Genomic DNA, 19,071 nt, shown 5'->3' with positions numbered 1-19,071 from the left:
TTATTTATTTCAAATGACACAGGCGGACAAAATACACACAGAAAAGGATGTAAATAACTTTAACTAGTCTGGTTTTTAAAAAGATGAAAGAAAGGAGAACCAAAACTTTTTAGGGGTCCTTAAAAGGCCTTGATATCACATGTTTATCCAAGATCTTAAGAAATATGATATATGAGCCACCTCTTATATATATATATATATATATATATATATATATATATATATATATATATATATATATATATATATATATATATATATATATATATATATATATATATATCCAACATTTTCTTTTCATTTCTAGTCTACGTGGGACTAATAACTCACACTTGAATTCCGATAATCTCCTTTAACGTGTGAGTCACCCATATCTCAATACTTGATCCACACTAGGATCTCATTCCCCTATCCAGCCGAACCATGACTTTAATACCACTTGTTTGGGATTCTGGGAACCACCAAGACCATTAATGAGCTAATCATTTAGGACCCATGAAAGACCTTGACACCTCATTTTATTCTAAAATCTTAAAGAATTACGTATATTAGTCAATTATCGTTTATATCAAATAATTTTTTTATCAATCGATGTGGAAATTAACCATCCATACTTCATCCCAACAATATTTACATCATGTGTGAGTCTTCCCATATTGTGTACTTGATCTAACACCAAGATCTACTTTCGCTTACTCACTAAGCCAAACTAGGCTCTAATACCACTTATTTGGGAATACTGATGAAGCACTGAGAGCAATAACCAGTTAAATATTCACGACTCGTAAGAGACCTCAACACTACATCTTAATCCAAAATGTTAAGGAATAACGTATATGGACCAACTCTCTTGTATATCTAACATTTTTTCATTCATAGTTGACATGAGACTTAACCACTCAAACTTGAACCCAACAATCTCCAAAGAGTATTGCGATCAACAATGGGCTAAACATCCAAGACCCATAAGAGTGTTAACACCATATATCAACTAAAAACCATAAGAAAATGGGTATATGGTCATATATCTTATATATCCAACATTTACTCCACGCTTAGCCAATGTAGGATTAACCCTTCATACTTGAACTTCAATAATCTCACCCTTAAATGTGACTCTGCTGCATCACTACATTTGATCCAAACTAGGATCCCACTCCCACTCTCCCACCATGTGGAACCATGAATTTGATACCACTTTTTGGAGAAGTCCAGGGAACACCAATGACCCTTAAGATAGATTGACACCACATCTTATCCCAAAATAATAAGATTTTAGGGAACCAAAATTTCCTCCATTCCTTGTTTATATAGAAATAACCACTCACAATTGAATTCTAACAAGATCAAGAAGACAAATATGGAAGGAACATCTACCTAAAATTAGAATGGTACGTAAACTTGAAGAAGTATGGAATGTGTTACATCAAGCAAATGAAAACTCTTGCATTCTTCTGTCTCATTTTATTGGTGGTATTGGGTCAAGAGCTTTGAGGCAATATGAATTTGTATTGAATGTTTATAGATATTTGGCAAGTGTACCTGATAATTTCAAGTAATATCTTCATAAGTACAACTAAGTATCAAACGCAAAGACCACAATTAGTATTGACTCTAAAATTATACGCGTTGAAAAATAATATTTTGTTGGTTTGTTTGAGTTTGAATTACAAAAATTAAAGTTATAAGATGAATGATTAAAGGATTATGAGGGATGAGTCTGACTTAGTTTTTCCCTTAAAAAAACTTAAATGACCTTTCTAGTTAATGTGACTATTTCATGTGGTTACTCATTTCAAATATTATTTAATCATAATTTCTTAGTGATAAAATATTTACCAACTTAGAGTAACACCTTAATTCTTTGAAAAGTTAAAATCTAAGGTTAAACATTTAAGTAACAAAAATATATGAGTTTCATAGTTCCACCCATAGTTCTAGGTAGATGTCAACTAGAATACCTAATTAAAAGCATTTACTTATTCCACTTTCATTTCACAAGATAAACTACAAATCAATTTAGAGGTGATCATTCAATAAAAAAAACATTAAAACCAGATATTATATAAATAATCAAAGAATAATTCATTAACATAGTAGTTGCATACAAGGATTCAATTTTATACCCTAAGATCAAGAACCTATTCATAACAATTGGGAATTTAGCTATTCATAGTGCAATTAAACATAAAATAAGAGTTGGAGAAATATTACATAAATCATACAAAAAATAAATAAGCTCTAATGGTGATGAGCCTCCTATTTAGCTCGAGAGAAACTCATAAAATACTTGTCTCTGTCAAAATTAGAACCCCTAACAATCACTAAGAACTTAATTAGCATATATAGTTGGATTTTCATCACATAATTGTGTTGCACTTGAAAGGAATTATGTTCCGATCATTCACTTATGATGATGTGGCAAGTTGTGTATTTTCTCAAATTATGCCACAACCCAATACGATCATGGTGTGATATTTCTAGGGGCTTGCCCTTTTTGTTGACTTCAGGGATCGTGCCACAATCCATGATGATTGGGCAACGGTTTGACGAGTTATTCATTTTTTATTCTTTTCTTCAACTCTTGTGTGTCAATCTTTCTTTGCTTCTTTTCACTATAACTTCCACCATATAAAACACCATAGAATTTTTTGGTTATGGTGGTTTTGAGTTGAATTTATTTATTTCATAATATCTTGATTTCTGATAAAATTTGCTCTATTTCATGCAATTTTATCTAAACATATAGTTGAAATACTAAATACAATGTTAAAAAAGTGTAGTGTGACATAGTGTCATCAAAGGTTCTCTTGAAACTCATGGACATATAGTCATCATATTATGAGATTGAGTTTCTAACATATGTCAACAATTTATTAAGCGGAGAAGCAAATATAAATCGAAGAAAATATAGCCAACAAAAATAATTATAATCATCAATAAATATGACAAAATATTTATATTGGACATTTATAGGAGAAAGTCATTATTCATCACCTTGAATAATCTAAAAATAAGTGCAAGCATAATGAGAACCAGACAAAAAAAAAAGGATGTGTTTTACTTTTCGCTAATTAAAAATTAAAATATGAAACAAAGACATTAGATATAATATTTTACTTTTTCAACAAACCCGTTTTTATAAATGAGATGAAACTAAAAATTGTTTGAATGGCTTAATTTTCTATGTCGCCCCTCAAATTAACTTAAAACACCCTTACAAGAAAGAGATAAATGATTGAAAATAAATTGGAGTGGAAATAGTGTCTTGAATTTAAGCATGTTCAACATCCTTTTTCTCGTCACATGTTTTTGCAGAAGATAACCAACACAAGACAAATTAACATTATAATTGTTCTACACCAATTTACGAAAAAAATAATAAATTGAAAGAACGTCCAAGGGATACAAGTGTTGGATTAAACCCTAATAAAAAAATCTATGTTGATTGAATTTACTTTTTTATCATGACATTTATTTATATATTTGTTACCATATAAAAAATATAAGGCATTGTGTTTATTTTTATTTATTTATTATATAACATAATAAATTCTTTAGAATATATTGTCATTCAATAAAACATCAAGTGTAACTTGGCAATGAGATCTTATTGAATACTAGAACAATATTCTTAAATTGTATATGGTTGGGTGTTGTTGTTTATAAGGACATTAATAAGACATGTTCTGTGAGTACGTCTAAAAAAATATGCATCTCATTGCTAGCTCTGAGATGTGTTCTGTGAGTACATCAAAAAACAAGGTAACAACGTAGGGACTTAGGATTGAACCTTGTCGAAAACCTATTTTAATGGGGAAATCATATGTCTCTCCACCCCATGTCTACACACTAATCAATACCCCTTCATACATATCTTGGATAGCTCAAATATATGCAATCATGAGCCATTTCTTCTCTATAGATTTCCATAAAATCTCTCTAGGCACTCTATCATATTACTTTTCCAAGTCAATAAAAATTAAATACAAGTCTTGTTGGTCCATCCTATACTTCTCAATCACACCTCATAATAGATAGATCGCTTCCATGATCGATCTTCTAGGCATAAAACCAAACTAATTCTAAATAACTTGAGTCTTTTTTTCTTAGTCTCAATTCAAACCCTCTTTCCAATAACTTGGTTTAGCTCACTACCAACACAAATTTCTCCCAATGAGAATTTAAAATTTTGACCTTAGCATAATGCCTCACATATATAAAACTTCACTCTCAAAAATCACTAAGGAAAATGTGTGCGCGTGCGGGAGAGAGAGATAGATAGATAGATAGGTAGAGAGAGAGAGAGAGGTGTCTCAAATATATTTTATGGTGTGTTAGAAATTAGAAAGGATCCCTTTATTTAGAGGGAAAAAGTTTTCCATAAAAGGAAAAGATTCATGGACATTTTTAATGTTGAGAATCAATTAGGTCATCTGCATAATCGATTATCAAGTACAAAAATGGAAGGTTTTTAAAAGAGTTGTTATTTAATTGACTACCAACTCTAATAGTTGATTATGAGGCATTACAAAAAGGGATAACCAATTATGCCAAAGGGATAATCAATTACACAGTGTAAAAAGCCTTCATAAATAACTTTTTGAGTTCTCATCCAATTATCTAGGCACAAAAGCATTTTTTTGGTGATTTTCATAAAAAAAAAAGACAGGTGTTTTAAAGGGTTGAACGTGTGTGTGTGTGTATGTTTATGTGTGTTATTTACCTTAGTAGAGTCAAGAGTTAGTCTTATACCTTTACAAACATTAATCACTTACGACAGACTCAATGAGCTTTCACACTTTCTACCTTTCACAACTTTGAAGTCTGTGATTCCTTATCCCATTACCTTTGACTTTAGAACTTCAATGGAACCTTGAATATTCTTCTGATGTGGCATAGGATAACTTTTCATGATAACCACCATTATCATACAAAGTGCTTGATTGAAGATCTTTGTTGACTTCAATGAATGGCGCTTGACATAAGATGTTGTCTTCCATATGCAAGCTTTGATATCTTGAATCCAAGCAATGCAACTTGATTAACACTTGATAATAACAATAAAGCTTTAATATTCTAATCACTGCAACTTGCTCATCTCAACAGATGGTACCTTGATCTTCAAACACAATCACTTGATCATTTTAGCATATGATAATTCTAATTATCATCATCCAAACCAACAAGCCTTGAAAAACAAGAGCCACTTCTCCCTAAATAGATTTTTACAAACTTCATATCTGCGAGCATATAGATCCCCATAATATACCCATAGGTTTTTGTTTTTGATCCGTTAAACTCCTAGAAGTCACCCCATTTGTAGGGTATTATGTCTTTACAACTTAGGCCATCACTACGAAAGAATGGTGTACATTATGTTACATGAGCTTCCTTGGTTAATTGGGATGGTGCGTATTATGTTACATGAGCTTCCTCGATCAGTTAGGACCCTACGAACATCATAGTTGGCCATCACTACCCTAATCAGTAAAGGTCTCATGTTAACTTCTTCCATGTCCTAAAACACGATTGAAGGCCAAAATTTATTCGAAGGTTTCTAATTTAGCTTCATCTTCTGCAACGTCATTTTGTTGAACTTACTTTTGACTAAATTTCAGGAGGCTCTCTAGAGTTATGGAAACTCCTAACAATGCTCTTGTAGTTTTTATCAAGTTCCTTTCCGGTGTCATTTCTACACATGTTATCTTGCTTTTTCTGCATTATGTTATCATTTATAGCTTCACTCATGGATTGATGGGAAAGTCTTCTTAGGATTGGAATATGTCTTACTTGACATTCATTAGTATGATAAGATTTTCTCATTCGGAAAAAGATTCTCTAGCTATGATGAGCACCACCTGAAGTATGTTTCCTTCTTCCTCATCAAATTGTTTCTCTTCCTTGGACACTAGAGCCACTTCGCCCTTTTTCAAATGCAGGTTCCCATATCCGGGCCTCATTTCCAGAAAATTTCCCTTGTCTTGGTTGGAAAATCTTAACAACTTTCCTTTTTGTATTAAATCATTTATTGCATCCTTTACCTGCACGCAACCATCAGTGTTGTTATCGTTGCTCTTGTGTAAACGACAATATATGGATTTGTCAATACCTGAATGTTCACATATCTATTTGGGGATCTCCATTTCTTCTTTGCAGAATTCAACATTGATGCATTCTTGTAGAATGCGTCCCCTAGAAGTATTTATGGATGTGTAGTTCTGATACTTAGAAGGGGGAAAGTTGTTTCTTTTATTTTCATGAGCCATTTGGTTTTCCTTTCTCCCCTCCCATTCATTAATTTGTTTTATGTTTCACATTGGTTCTTTAGCTGCTATCTTGATAACCTCACTCTTTTGGGTTCTACCTCCGTAGATTGCTCTGCTTGCACAAAAAAATTCTTCATACTATATATACTTTTATGCCCTTTCTAGAAAAATATTAAATTTTTTCGGGGTCCTAATTTTAAATATTTATGTGAACTTAGATCTAGGTTGAAGCCCAATACTTAGCATGTATTATTCATCACATTATCGACACTTTTAACCAATATGGCATGTTTTATATATATATATATATATATATATATATATATATATATATATATATATATATATATATATATATATATATATATATATATATATATATATATATATATATATATATATATATATATATATGTGTGTGTGTGTGTGTGTGTGTGTGTGTGTGTGTGTGTGTGTGTGTGTGTGACTACAAGGGTTTGCCCTTTCTATGCTTTATTAATCCTAATCTCTCCACTGATTTTGGATGCCTTCACGGTGTCGTGAAATGAATGGTGAATCACATTTGTCAATAGATTTGTTTCTCAGACCTCCAAACCATGCCATGGCTTCATCCTTTAAGTAAATAATAAATATCTTACATTTCTTTAGGCCTTTTGAACCTCTGAATTTTAAGAGAACATCTATGAGTTCCACATGTTCACATGGATATGTCATTCTGTCATATGTCAATATATCATTGAATAGGATACTGGTTTATCTTTCTCCTAAAGACGTTAATAAAATGAAAATCTTTTTCACCCTTAAAACGTTAAACAAAGAGAAGGATAAAGTATGTCTATGACAATGATAATGGTGCCCAAGATGGTATTCCCAATACTTAGATATGGACGATAATATTCTTCTTAGTATGGGAGAACATATTCTCCGCCTTTTATTGTCGCGTGGTTGGCGATGGAAAGATGTTTCAGTTTGATCTTCATCGTGATATGTAATGTTCAACCATTGACCCAAATCAAACCTCTTATCGGTCTCTCAGGCTCTTGTGTTACTTTCGTGGCCTAAATCAACCATCTCAATTATTTGGAGTCGTTCATTCTATTATTCTAAGATTGTTGTTTTCCTCTCGGCAACCATCAACAAACTCTCAATAATATGTTTTTTTTATCGTTAGAGACATGTACATAGGGAACTGAACTGGGTGGTGTCAGGTGTGTTGTAGTCTTCTCGAGGGCTTAAAGGTGATGATGTAATTTCATTGTTAAGATTCTTGGAACAAGATTGTTCATATCCCTTGGGTTTTGATGATAACAAATTACTTAAAGAATAAATAGGTATAATAACATGTGTTCAAGTATGCAGGATCACAATCATAGAATTAATCTTGATTAAAAGGATATATGGAGAAGTAACATGAGTATGATTATGATTGATCATAATTTGACAACTCTGAATGTGTTCATCAACCTCAGAAAGGTTCAGACTCTGGTCTCATGTCCCAACCTTTGTGACAACTCAAACTCTGAATGTATGAAGAGCCTCTAATTCGTACACTGTGCTAAAGCAGACAAGTCTTGTAAAAGCCCCAAATTTCTAGATAGAGTCAATCAGGGTTTCATTTTTTAAGGTTCAAAGAATGGTGATGTGATATCTCTAGTATGTTTTACCTTTTGGTAGATACCTAATACTTTGAAAGGTGTTGTGAACAATGCCATTATTTAATGGACAAAGCTTCAAACCAGATACATTCTCCAACGTCTCTCTTGGCATGCTTCTTCACTAAGTTTGCTCTTTTATGTTCAAACCCTCCAACGAATCTTTCTCTACCTATATAAAAGGAAGCTAAAGATTTGAAGAAAGGTACAACAACGTAATACAATATCTTGAGCATAATTTTGAGCTTTCATTTGTAACTGTTATTACATAAGATCTTAAGATTTATTATCTTTGTATATCTTAGAAATATTAAGAGGTTAAAAACCTTTGTGGTTTTTACGCAACTGTTATACTTCTGATTGTGTATCTAAGTATAGTGGTTACCATTTCTACTAAACTATTTGTTTAAAATAGAGGAAGTCTCTTGTCTGCGTGCTTAAGCAAGGAAGTCTCTTGTATGTGTACTTGAGCCAGAAAGTCTCTTTCTAGTTTAATTAAGCGTAAGTCTTTAGCAAGCTTGCTCGAACAGAAGTCTTTTTCTAGGTTGATTGAGCATTGAAGTATCTTGCAAGTGTGCTTGAGCAGTTTGTAACTTATTTGATTATAATGAAAAGTTCTTGTTGAGGCAAGGGGACCGGACTACTCTCAGTTGAAGAGAGGAAGCAGGACAATCTTTGTATGTTGCTTGCATTTACTTCTGATCACTTTATTTTCGGTGTTGTTACTTGTTCTGATATCAGACTCTGAACGTGGTTTAGATTTTGAAGTTCTAATATCATAAGTGAAACAAATTTTTGGCATACACGATTGAATCCCCCCTTCTTGTGTATTTTTCTCACCTTTAGAGAAAGAAGATCACCAGAGGTGAGACTTTTTCGAGATACAAAGGAGATGATGGGAATGTTGCGGTTGCAGATGATGGGGAATTGATGCTTCATGATGTTAAAATGATACTGTGAGCATATCATCAAGTTCATGGTTAACTTAAATGATTTCTCTAGCCATAGATCACTAGTGATTGGTGGAGTATGGTGCAATTTTTCCTCTCAATTCATAATTCTGATGTTGATTGATGTGTTGAAACATTGATGATCATTTTCCATAGGCGACACCAATGTTCATACTGAGACCCAAGATGATCACACATGAATTTGTGAAATTGAATTTGATGGTGAGTTCTGGCTTATAAGAGGTTCTATGATGGTTTTGGTCAAACATCAAGGGGGATGGGGTACTCTGGCACTCAAGTAAGTGAATATAAAAAATGGGAGGTATTTTAGAGTTAGAAATGTGTTTACCTTCATGTGGTGTTTTTATCGACCTTTTATAGCAAGGTTATAAGGTTTATGGGACCTAGAACATTCCACCTTGGGCAACTGTTAAAAGAAGGACTTATGTCACACAATTATTGATTACTTGATCCAACAATTATAATTTTCTCTAATGAGATGTACTTCCACGACAAGTCCACTCTAGGCCTCGTTGGTTTATAATCTTCCTATATGATATAACTAGGAAGATGACATCCTCGGTTTGGCGTCATAGTAGTGACATCATAATTTAGTGATCATGTAATATGATGGTTCGTAGATTCTTCGGTCGTTGGAATTTTAGAACTCTTTTCATTGGGTCAGATCACGTCTATTTGGGCATTGCGATCAGATCAAAACAATTACAAATTTTCAAAATAGTCAATAGTATGTTTATTTATTATTATAATTTTTTTATATTTAAGTTATAATTTTGTGTAATTATTTTTGAGAAAAAAATGATTTTTGTATTAAAAATAAATAAAAATATGATTGGTTTTTGAATAATTTTTTTAAATGAAAAAAGAGAAATACAATTTTTATAAGTTAAACATACACAATAGTTTTTTTATATTTTTAAAAATTAAAATTAAAATTATAGTTATTTAAAGGAAGTCACTAAAAATTTCAAGATAAAAATAGTGTCAAACACGATTAGTGACTTCTTTACTTCTTTACTTCTTTAACCCAAAGTAAAAGATACAGTCCTGGCATCTTTGACCCACACAATTCATCGAATTTGGATGGTTAGAAATAAAAAGCGCTACAACAACAACAAAATTAATGCCACATTGTTTAATATATTGTTCATCACAAAAATCATCTCCTCGTTCTTGAAAGAGTGAATTGCATATAGAAGACTAAATTCAAATTCAAGACAACCTTCAAATTGAGGAAAAACGCACAATTTTTTTTATTGGCAATTTGGCAAAAAGCGAAGATAATATGGACAAGAATAAATAAATATAACTCACATAGAAATATGAGAGCAGTAGGGGGAGTTATAACTCAAGATCATCAAAATGATTTTTTAGGAGGATCCTCCGTTAACCCGAGAGGGTCAAATGTATTAGAGATCCGGACTTACGTCAATAATGATATCAATTAAGTATATTGAAAGAAGATGTTGACATAATGTTTGAATAAAGAGTGTTTCTCAACTTGCCATACAATGTCTTCATAAGGAGGAACTTATCCCTTGAGATCTTAGAAATAAATGGTTTAATTGCAAAAGATTTCAAATGATTATGGTTTACTTGGACATCTACTGAGAAGGAAACAAATGCACCTTTCTTCATCAGGGACAATTTTCTTTGGACTGTTTCGATATGTCAAACTTTAGGTTTTCTTGAACGGCGTCTAATGTTTCTAAAGTTTGGGGTTAACAACGATTTCATTGGAACAACCCGAGAACCTAAATAATGTGGAACTCCTAACAAACTTCAACAACACACATATTCAACATCCACTATCACGGCTAGCGTTGGCTTGAGTCAAATATTCACATTATAATCCTTAACACAACTCTAATACCATTAAATATGTTTGAATCTCAACCTCAAAAATTAACTCCAATGATGAGGTTGACCTCACATATTTATACAATCAATAGTCCAAATACCTAAGTAGTACTCCATCCGTCTCATAAAAAATGTTTAATTTGAACAATTTACGATTCTTAAGAAAATGATTAAATATGTTGATTTTGATGATAAAACTAATATAATTTACTAGAATATCTTTATTAATTGTAGTTAAAAGAGTGATTGAATAAGTGAAAACTAATAAACAAAGGTATGATAGTGGAAAAATAATAATAAATGTTGCATTGATATTATAAAAGGATAATTATTTTGAGACAAAGAAAAAATGCAAATAAAACACTTTTTATGAGACAGATGGAGTATGAAACTTTAAACAAATTCCAATAACGCAAATATCAACTTCAACACTAATTTTATTTTAATTTTAATTTTTTCCTTTAGCATGTTACATTTTCTGTTTCCATCTTTTATGTGCGGTTTAATTCTCCATTTTATAAATATTTTTTTTTATAATATAGTCTTTCTTTTTTTAATTTTTTTATATTAAAATCAATTTTATTTTAATCAATAACTAAATGGGATGCATTGTGCTATTACAACAAAATGATCCAAAAGTATTGAATTTCACCTGCAACAATTACGTACATACTTTTTTGAGAAATTTTTGAATTCAATCATATAATATTTAAATCTATCAAAATTTACCAATGTTTTTTTATTAACTTTCAAAATAGAGTATATTTTAAGAGATGAGTTGAGAAAGTGAATTAATTTTGCAAAAAACATATTTCATTAAAAAAAATCATTTCTTATTATGAAACTTCTGAGTCAAGATCTTGAAATGTTCAAGAGTCAAACAAGTGAAAGGTGTAAGATTTCCTTTCCCTGATCACAAATTTTATTTGGTACCTTATATATTTTTATAATAACAAAAATATCTTTGTTAAAATTTAACAAAAAAGAGTGATAGAAAAATCCATAATGCAATTCGAAAAATTTGATAAATTTTATAATTTTTTAGATTTTTTAAAAAATCTGATAGTTTATTTGATAGCCGAAAAATAAAAATAAAAATCAACATTATCAAATTTGTCAAAAAAAAATATATAGGACATTCGAAAAATCAGATAAAAATTTATAGATTTTTTAAAAATTCGATAAAAACTCATATATTATTTTAAAAATTTAATAAAAATTTATGGATTTTTTAAAAAATCCGATAAAATCACGTAAAGTTTTTGAAAAATCCCGTAACAACTCATATTTTTTTTAAAAAACCGATAAAAACTCTTAAATTTTTTAAAAAATCTGATAAAAATTCATATTTTAAAAAAAAAAATCAGTAATGTATTTGAAAAATTTGAAAAAATTTTCATAGGATTTTAAAAATATATCTGAAAAATCTGATAATTTAAATTTCATAAAAATCATAGATCCCAAAAATCCGATTTTTACCGTGAAATTCTTAATAAAAAACTAATAAAAACTCAAACATTTTCAAAAATCCAAAAAACACAAATTTTCAAAATCATAAAAAACCACAAAGTTAATAGGATAAAAGTATAAGGGGTGTGGGGGTTGTTAAGTAAAATTTGAGGTGGGAAGAAGAAAGTTCGAAAGGTGTAAGAGAAATTTACAGGGCCCATCAATGGTTACCCTATCAACGTCACCGTAGCAGCTATCACTCCATCCAAACCAAACCCCACTTCACTTTCTCTTCCTTTCTGCACAGTAGTTAAATGGCACTTCAATGACTCTCTCTATATCACACAAAACCACAACCTCAATTTCCAAGCTTCCATTTACAACGTTGTTCATAGATTCCACACTTCCACATGGCCCCAACACTATCCTCGCCGCCACCCAGTTTCGCTCTCTCCATCAGAGACAATCAATTGGACACCAAAGAAGAAGAGGAGGAGAGCAAATGCGCTTACCTTGTGGTAGCTCTATGCCCTTGTCTCGTTTGTTTCATTCTTCTCTTAATTGTTCTTTCCATTATTCTTGTTTTCAAATTCCATTTCCTTTGTCACACCCCTCTTCATTCATGGTTTTACAAGAAAAAATGTTGATTTCTCGTTTACCCATTTGTAGTTATCAAGGAAAGTTTATGTGTTTGGATAATTATAGGTCATTTGGTAGTCTTAGTGGGGTTAGTGGGGTTGAATCTGATAATGAGAGTGGTGTGAATAGTGAGTCATGTGCAGATCCAGATGAGGTTGATAGGGTATGCAAGGTGGTTGATGAATTGTTTGCTTTGGATAGGAACATGGAAGCGGTTCTTGATGAGTGTGGTGTTATGTTATCACATGATTTAGTTGTTGATGTGTTGCATAGGTTTAAACATGCTAGGAAGCCTGCTTTTAGGTTCTTTTGCTGGGCAGGGAAAAGGCCTGGTTTTGAACATGATTCGAGGACTTATAACTCCATGATGAGTATTCTAGGGAAGACTAGACAATTTGAGACCATGGTAGCTTTGCTTGAGGAAATGGGTGAGAAGGGTTTTTTGACAATGGAGACTTTCGCAATTGCTATTAAGGCGTTTGCTTCTGCTAAGGAAAGGAAAAAAGCTGTTGGGATCTTTGATATGATGAAGAAGTATAAGACTAAAGTTGGTGTCGATGCGGTTAATTTCTTGCTTGATAGTCTTGGTGCGGCAAAGCTTGTTAAAGAAGCACAAGTTGTTTTTGAAAAGCTTAGAGATAGGTTTGTTCCCGATTTACAAACTTACACAGTACTTCTTAATGGTTGGTGCAAGGTTAGAAACTTGTTGGAAGCAGGGAGGGTGTGGAATGAGATGATTGATAAAGGATTTACGCCGGATATTGTTGCACATAATATTATGCTACAAGGGTTGTTAAGATGTCAGAAGAAGTCGGATAGCATTAAGTTATTTGAAGTCATGAAAACCAAAGGCCCGTCACCCAACGTTCGCAGTTATACGATTTTGATACAGGACTTGTGCAAACAAAATATGATGCGGGAAGCTGTTGATTATTTTAACGAAATGGTGGATCGCGGTTGTCAACCTGATGCTGCACTTTACACTTGTTTGATCACCGGGTTTGGGAGGCAGAGGAAAATGGATACGGTCTATGATCTACTCAAGGAAATGCGCGAAAGAGGTTATCCGCCTGATGGAAGGACATACAACGCTTTGATAAAACTGATGGTAAGCCAACACATGCCGGATGATGCAGTGAGAGTATACAAGAAAATGATTAAAAGTGGCATCGAACCATCAATTCACACATACAATATGATAATGAAATCCTATTTTGCGACGAAAAATTACGAGATGGGCCGAGCTGTTTGGGATGAGATGCGTCAGAAGGGGTGTTGTCCTGATGATAACTCCTACACTGTATTCATTGGTGGGCTTATAAGACAAGGCAGGCCAGATGAGGCATGTAAATATATCGAAGAAATGATGCAAAAGGGGATGAAAGCGCCTCAGCTTGATTATAACAAGTTTGGTGCTGATTTTTCCAAGTATGGGAATCCTGTCATACTCGAGGAGCTAGCTCGAAAGATGAATTTTGCTGGTAAGTTTGAAGTGTCTAATGTCTTAGCCAGTTGGGTTGATATGATGAAGAAAAGCTCAAAGAGAACAGAGGCAACAGAATGCTGTAGGTAGTTTTTATAATTACTTGCAGGTTGGTAAAAACTCCTTGTGCCCTGAGATGTTAGAGAAAAATAACTCATTTTAACTACCGGTCATTTTCTTTGAATTCTAGTTTTGTATAAAATTGTTTTATGTAACACCCTACTCCCACGGCCATGAAAAATATACATTATTAAGCTCTTCATTTTTGTACATAGTTTTTGGTTGAAACTTATAAACCAGTGTTAAATAATAGCCTGCACCAGTGTTACTGTATGGAATAAAAATATGGCAGCATCAGGCTCTTCTCTCTTTCATCTTTATAAAGCTCCGAGACATCTTTGGTAGGCTTCTTCGAAAGGCAGCAACAACATGATGATGAAAATTTTGGTAAATTTGGCATAGAAGGTGGACTGTATCCATAAAGCGCGTTTGAAAACACATCCAGTCCATACATACACAGTTCCTTGAATTCCATCAAGCCTTTTCATGTTCTGAAAAAAGTCAAGGTTAGATATTACATAAAGAATTGTGTCCATGATTTTCACCTCATAATTGTAAAACTCTTCATTTTCGTTTAAACTTACATCAAAGAAAACTGTGTTGCGATTGGCATATATTATTATTAACCGAAATAAGTGTCAAGCACAACAAAATCTCAATGAGCTTATATAAATTGTTAATCTTCAGTATCTATTGATCTTACCGGTACATTTTCAGCACCAGCCTTTTTGTGGTGGGTGTAACCTGGCCTTTTCTCTCTGTGGAAACATAAACCAACCTTGGAAGTTCATTTTCTTCTATATCGTAGGCACCACTGTGAGTACGCCTCTCATCAGTGAGATTTGATTAAACAAAAAAATGAATAGATATACTTGAATCATTCTAGGATGATTGCGCAAATTATTTCCTGGCCAAGAGGTTCCGTCTTGCATAGTCCATCCTTCATCTGGCGTTTTCATTATGCATTTTATATAATTTTCTTCAGAAAAATTGTTTCCTTTCTCGTTGAACTTACGCATTTCTTCCATATGCTGTTCTTGTGGAACAGGAGCCTCATTTTCAGCCTTAGGTGCTGCCTTTTTCTTCTTCTTTTTGTACTTTTCTTCATAGTAATTCTAGATGATGAATAATTATTTAAGTTAAAAGAAGAGTCAGAGAAACTAACTAGAAAGAGTGAATTTTTTTAATTTTTTTTTCGAAAATAATCAATTTTTTAAAAAAATAATCAAAATAACCAAATTTGGTAGAGGATGCGCCAGATGAATTGGCGCACCCCCATACCACTAAGAGGAGACGCCACTAGCATTGGCGCACTCCCATACCACTAAGAGGAGGCGCCACTAGCATTGACGCACATGCATTGGGCCTCATGAGGAGGCACTAATGCTAGTGGCGCCTGCATTGGCCCTCATGAGGAGACACCAATGCCTCTGGCGCCTTAGTCGCTTTTGCATGGTGGATGTATGTGCCAATTCATCTGACGCATACACCCCCTCCTATTATTTTTTCATTTTTTTTTTATATTTATTTAGTTTTTTAATTTTTTTAATTTTTTTAATATTTAATATTTATTATTTATTATTTAATACATAAGAAATAATAATGAAAAAAATAAATTTATTAAATATGTAATAATTGGTTACATTGGACAGACAAAAAATTAATGGCCTGCCCGATTATAACGTCCCCCGGTTCCACATCCCGGTGCGTTAGTTTGTCTCCGAGGTCTCCCACGATTTTCTTGAGGTGTTTGTGGTCTTTGGGTGCTGACCTGATCGAGCGATGGCTGGTTGGAAGTTCCGGCGATATTTGACAGATGCGTCATCATTTACTCCCAATATCCGGAGGGGCTCTGGTCAACGGCGCTTCCGTAATGGAATTCGGTGCCCATGTCATCGTAGTTAGGGCGTTGGTGTTGGGTGAATTGGGGACGGTATAGTTGCCGAAATTGGGCTATTGAGTCGTTTTGAAAACGAAGTAATGGTTCCTGGGGCGTACTATAGTTAAACAGTGGTTGGATGTTCATTGGCCGGCTACGATGAAGTGACCCATATGAATTATCTGGGCTGTAGACGGTTGTGGATGCGGGGTTTGATTCTTGGTTTTGTGTTTGGGTGGGTGGTATGAACGGGGTGCGACGTTGGATGGTTGGTTGTTGGGTGGTTGGCATTAACGGGTTACGATGTTGGGTGTTTGGTTGTTGTGTGTATGTGGTCGGTTGATATTGTGTGGTTGATTATTGGGTTTGGATGGGTTCACATTGGTGTTGGGTGGTGAATTGGTGTGGGGCATACGATGACGAAGCAAGTTGGTGCAGATCCATCAAATACTGCGGCTCAGATACAAATTATTGAGTTGTTACAGACCTAAACCATGCCATATATTGTTGAGTGGGTCTTGCACCTTGGATGACTGGTTCGTTCAAGATGTGTTGTTGTCGATTCCTCCATTGACGACACATGTCTTTTGCAAAGTCTCTCCAGTCAGAATAATCCCACTGTGCATCGACCTTTTTTTGATGCCAATTCCCCAAACACGTGGGAAATTCTGGAATTTGTTGTAGCATTCCGAACTGCAGTTTGACCCGATCACTTTGGTGCATTTCCAGCGTAGTGAATCAGATAATCGGTGTCTTCGCTGTCCAAACTGCAACATCGTCATGGTTCACATCATGATTCAGACCCAGATATGGCCTCCAAACAAACTGTAAAACAATACCAAATGGTTAGATGGGAAATAATTTGAGAAGTAATTTTAAATTAAAATATAGTTCGATAGGATTATTACACCGTCATGTCCAATGTGGTCCAATATATTTCGATAGACTACAATAGCGTGTTTCAGACACCTATTGTAGTTCATTCCCCTTACTGACCACCTAAGATAATAAAAAGAAGTGAAAAATATTATTTACTGTTAATTATAATAATAAATATAATTAACTAAATGGTGGATGGTAAAGTGTTAGACTTACTTGGTTGCAAACGGGAACACGAATAGGCGCTCATTTATTGGGGCGAGCGACGACATTCTCGACCACCCCCAAGCTTGAAGCAAATAAGCACATGAAAAAAAAGGTACAAGTATTCTTTTTTGCAGTTCTACACATTGCACTATATAGATGGGCCAACACAGTTGAACCCCAACTATAAGTGTTTACCTTATTAATGTTGCGTAATAAAGGTAAATATATTATATTCACAGAATTACCTGTACTTTCTGGAAATAAAAAGTTACCAAATAAAATCATAATATAACACCGAACTTTTATTATTTTCTCATACTCGGTTGAATTGTCGGACAATACTATATTGGCATAATATTGTTTTAGGTATTTTAAATTTATACCTTGCCCCCTTGCTTGACTGGACGTGTCTCCCTTAGTTTCGTCGTCTAACAAAGGGGCACCCAATAATTCATTGCATATATTGTTGTCTTGGTTAACTCGCCCATTCACTGCCTTTCCGTCTATATGGAGACCAAACAACATGTACACGTCCTCAAGTGTGACGGTACACTCACCAATCGAAAGGTGAAATATGTGGGTCTCGGGTCTCCACCTCTCCAACAAAGCCAAAATGAACTTGTAGTCCACCGAATACGAAACAATGTTTAGTAGATTTCCAAATCCACTTCCTCTAATATATGGTTCTATTAAAGGATCGTGGGGTACATATTCATGTACACGATATCTAAACTGCTTCGGATCCTAATAACAAAAAAATAAGAAAATACAATTAGAAGAAGAAATACATACTCAACAAACACACATCTATAAGAAGTATTCCAAAAATAGAAACTAAAAAGAGAGAGATAACAAAGGTATAACACAAAGAAGATATCTATTAGAAGTAATCCAAAAATAGAAACTAAAAAGAGAGAGACAACAAAGGTATAACACAAAGAAGATATCTATTAGAAGTATTCCAAAAATAGAAACTAAAAAGAGAGAGATTACAAAAGTATAACACAAAGAAGATATCTATTAGAAGTAATCCAAAAATAGAAACTAAAAAGAGAGAGATAACAAAGGTATAACACAAAAAAGATATCTATTAGAAGTAATCCAAGAATAGAAACTCAAAAGAGAGACATAACAAAAGTATAACACAAAATAGATATCTATAAGTAGTAATCCAAAAATAGAAACTAAAAGAGAGAGATAACATACAAATGCCGAGATATTCTCGATTGTGCCTCTGTGTTCATCGCCCATAGTCAACAAAGACATGATTTGAATTTGCAAAGCTTGAGTTTGGTAAAGGAAAGAAGTGTGGTAGAAGAAAATACTTGAGTATTGATGAAGATGATTTGATATTGTTGATATGAGAGACTATTTATAGATGAATGAGTGAGTAGGTTTGGAACCTAAAAAGAGTGTGATTGGTTGCATGGAAAGGCAAGAGGAGACAAGAGAATGACAAAATTCAGAATGGAAGAGAAAGCTAGCATGTGAGGAATCTTCTTGGCGCATGTGAAGAAAGCACATGCAAGGGAAGAGCCCTTCCTCTTGGCGCCTACATGTGATTTCTCACATGCAAGGAAGAGGCGCCCTTCCTCTTGGCGCCTTAGTGTATGGCAATTGGAAGGGGCGCCCTTCCTAGTGGCGCCTAAGACTAGTTTTGTGAAGAGGCGCCCAACCCTTTGGCGCCTCAGTTACTTTATGGCGCCTAGGGAATGAACGCCTA

At 33.6% G+C, this 19,071-nt stretch overlaps 1 protein-coding gene across 1 annotated transcript; it reads left to right on the top strand.

Annotated features, from left to right (window-relative positions):
• The first annotated feature begins 12,451 nt into the window (after nt 1-12,451).
• On the top strand, nt 12,452-14,585 carry LOC127080591 (pentatricopeptide repeat-containing protein At3g62470, mitochondrial). The gene has a single exon (XM_051020906.1). It carries the CDS (start codon nt 12,527-12,529, stop codon nt 14,411-14,413), a length of 1,887 nt encoding a protein of 628 aa, XP_050876863.1. The 5' UTR covers nt 12,452-12,526; the 3' UTR covers nt 14,414-14,585.
• The last annotated feature ends 4,486 nt before the right edge of the window (nt 14,586-19,071 follow it).

This window comes from Lathyrus oleraceus, chromosome 1 (assembly GCF_024323335.1).
Source record: "Lathyrus oleraceus cultivar Zhongwan6 chromosome 1, CAAS_Psat_ZW6_1.0, whole genome shotgun sequence".
Taxonomy (NCBI): domain Eukaryota; kingdom Viridiplantae; phylum Streptophyta; class Magnoliopsida; order Fabales; family Fabaceae; genus Lathyrus; species Lathyrus oleraceus.
This window is presented reverse-complemented; position numbering and strand designations above follow the sequence as displayed.

What these genes read in the sequence shown, in the direction of transcription:
- LOC127080591 (XM_051020906.1), top strand. Translation starts at nt 12,527, where the DNA reads ATGACTCTCTCTATATCACACAAAACCACAACCTCAATTTCCAAGCTT.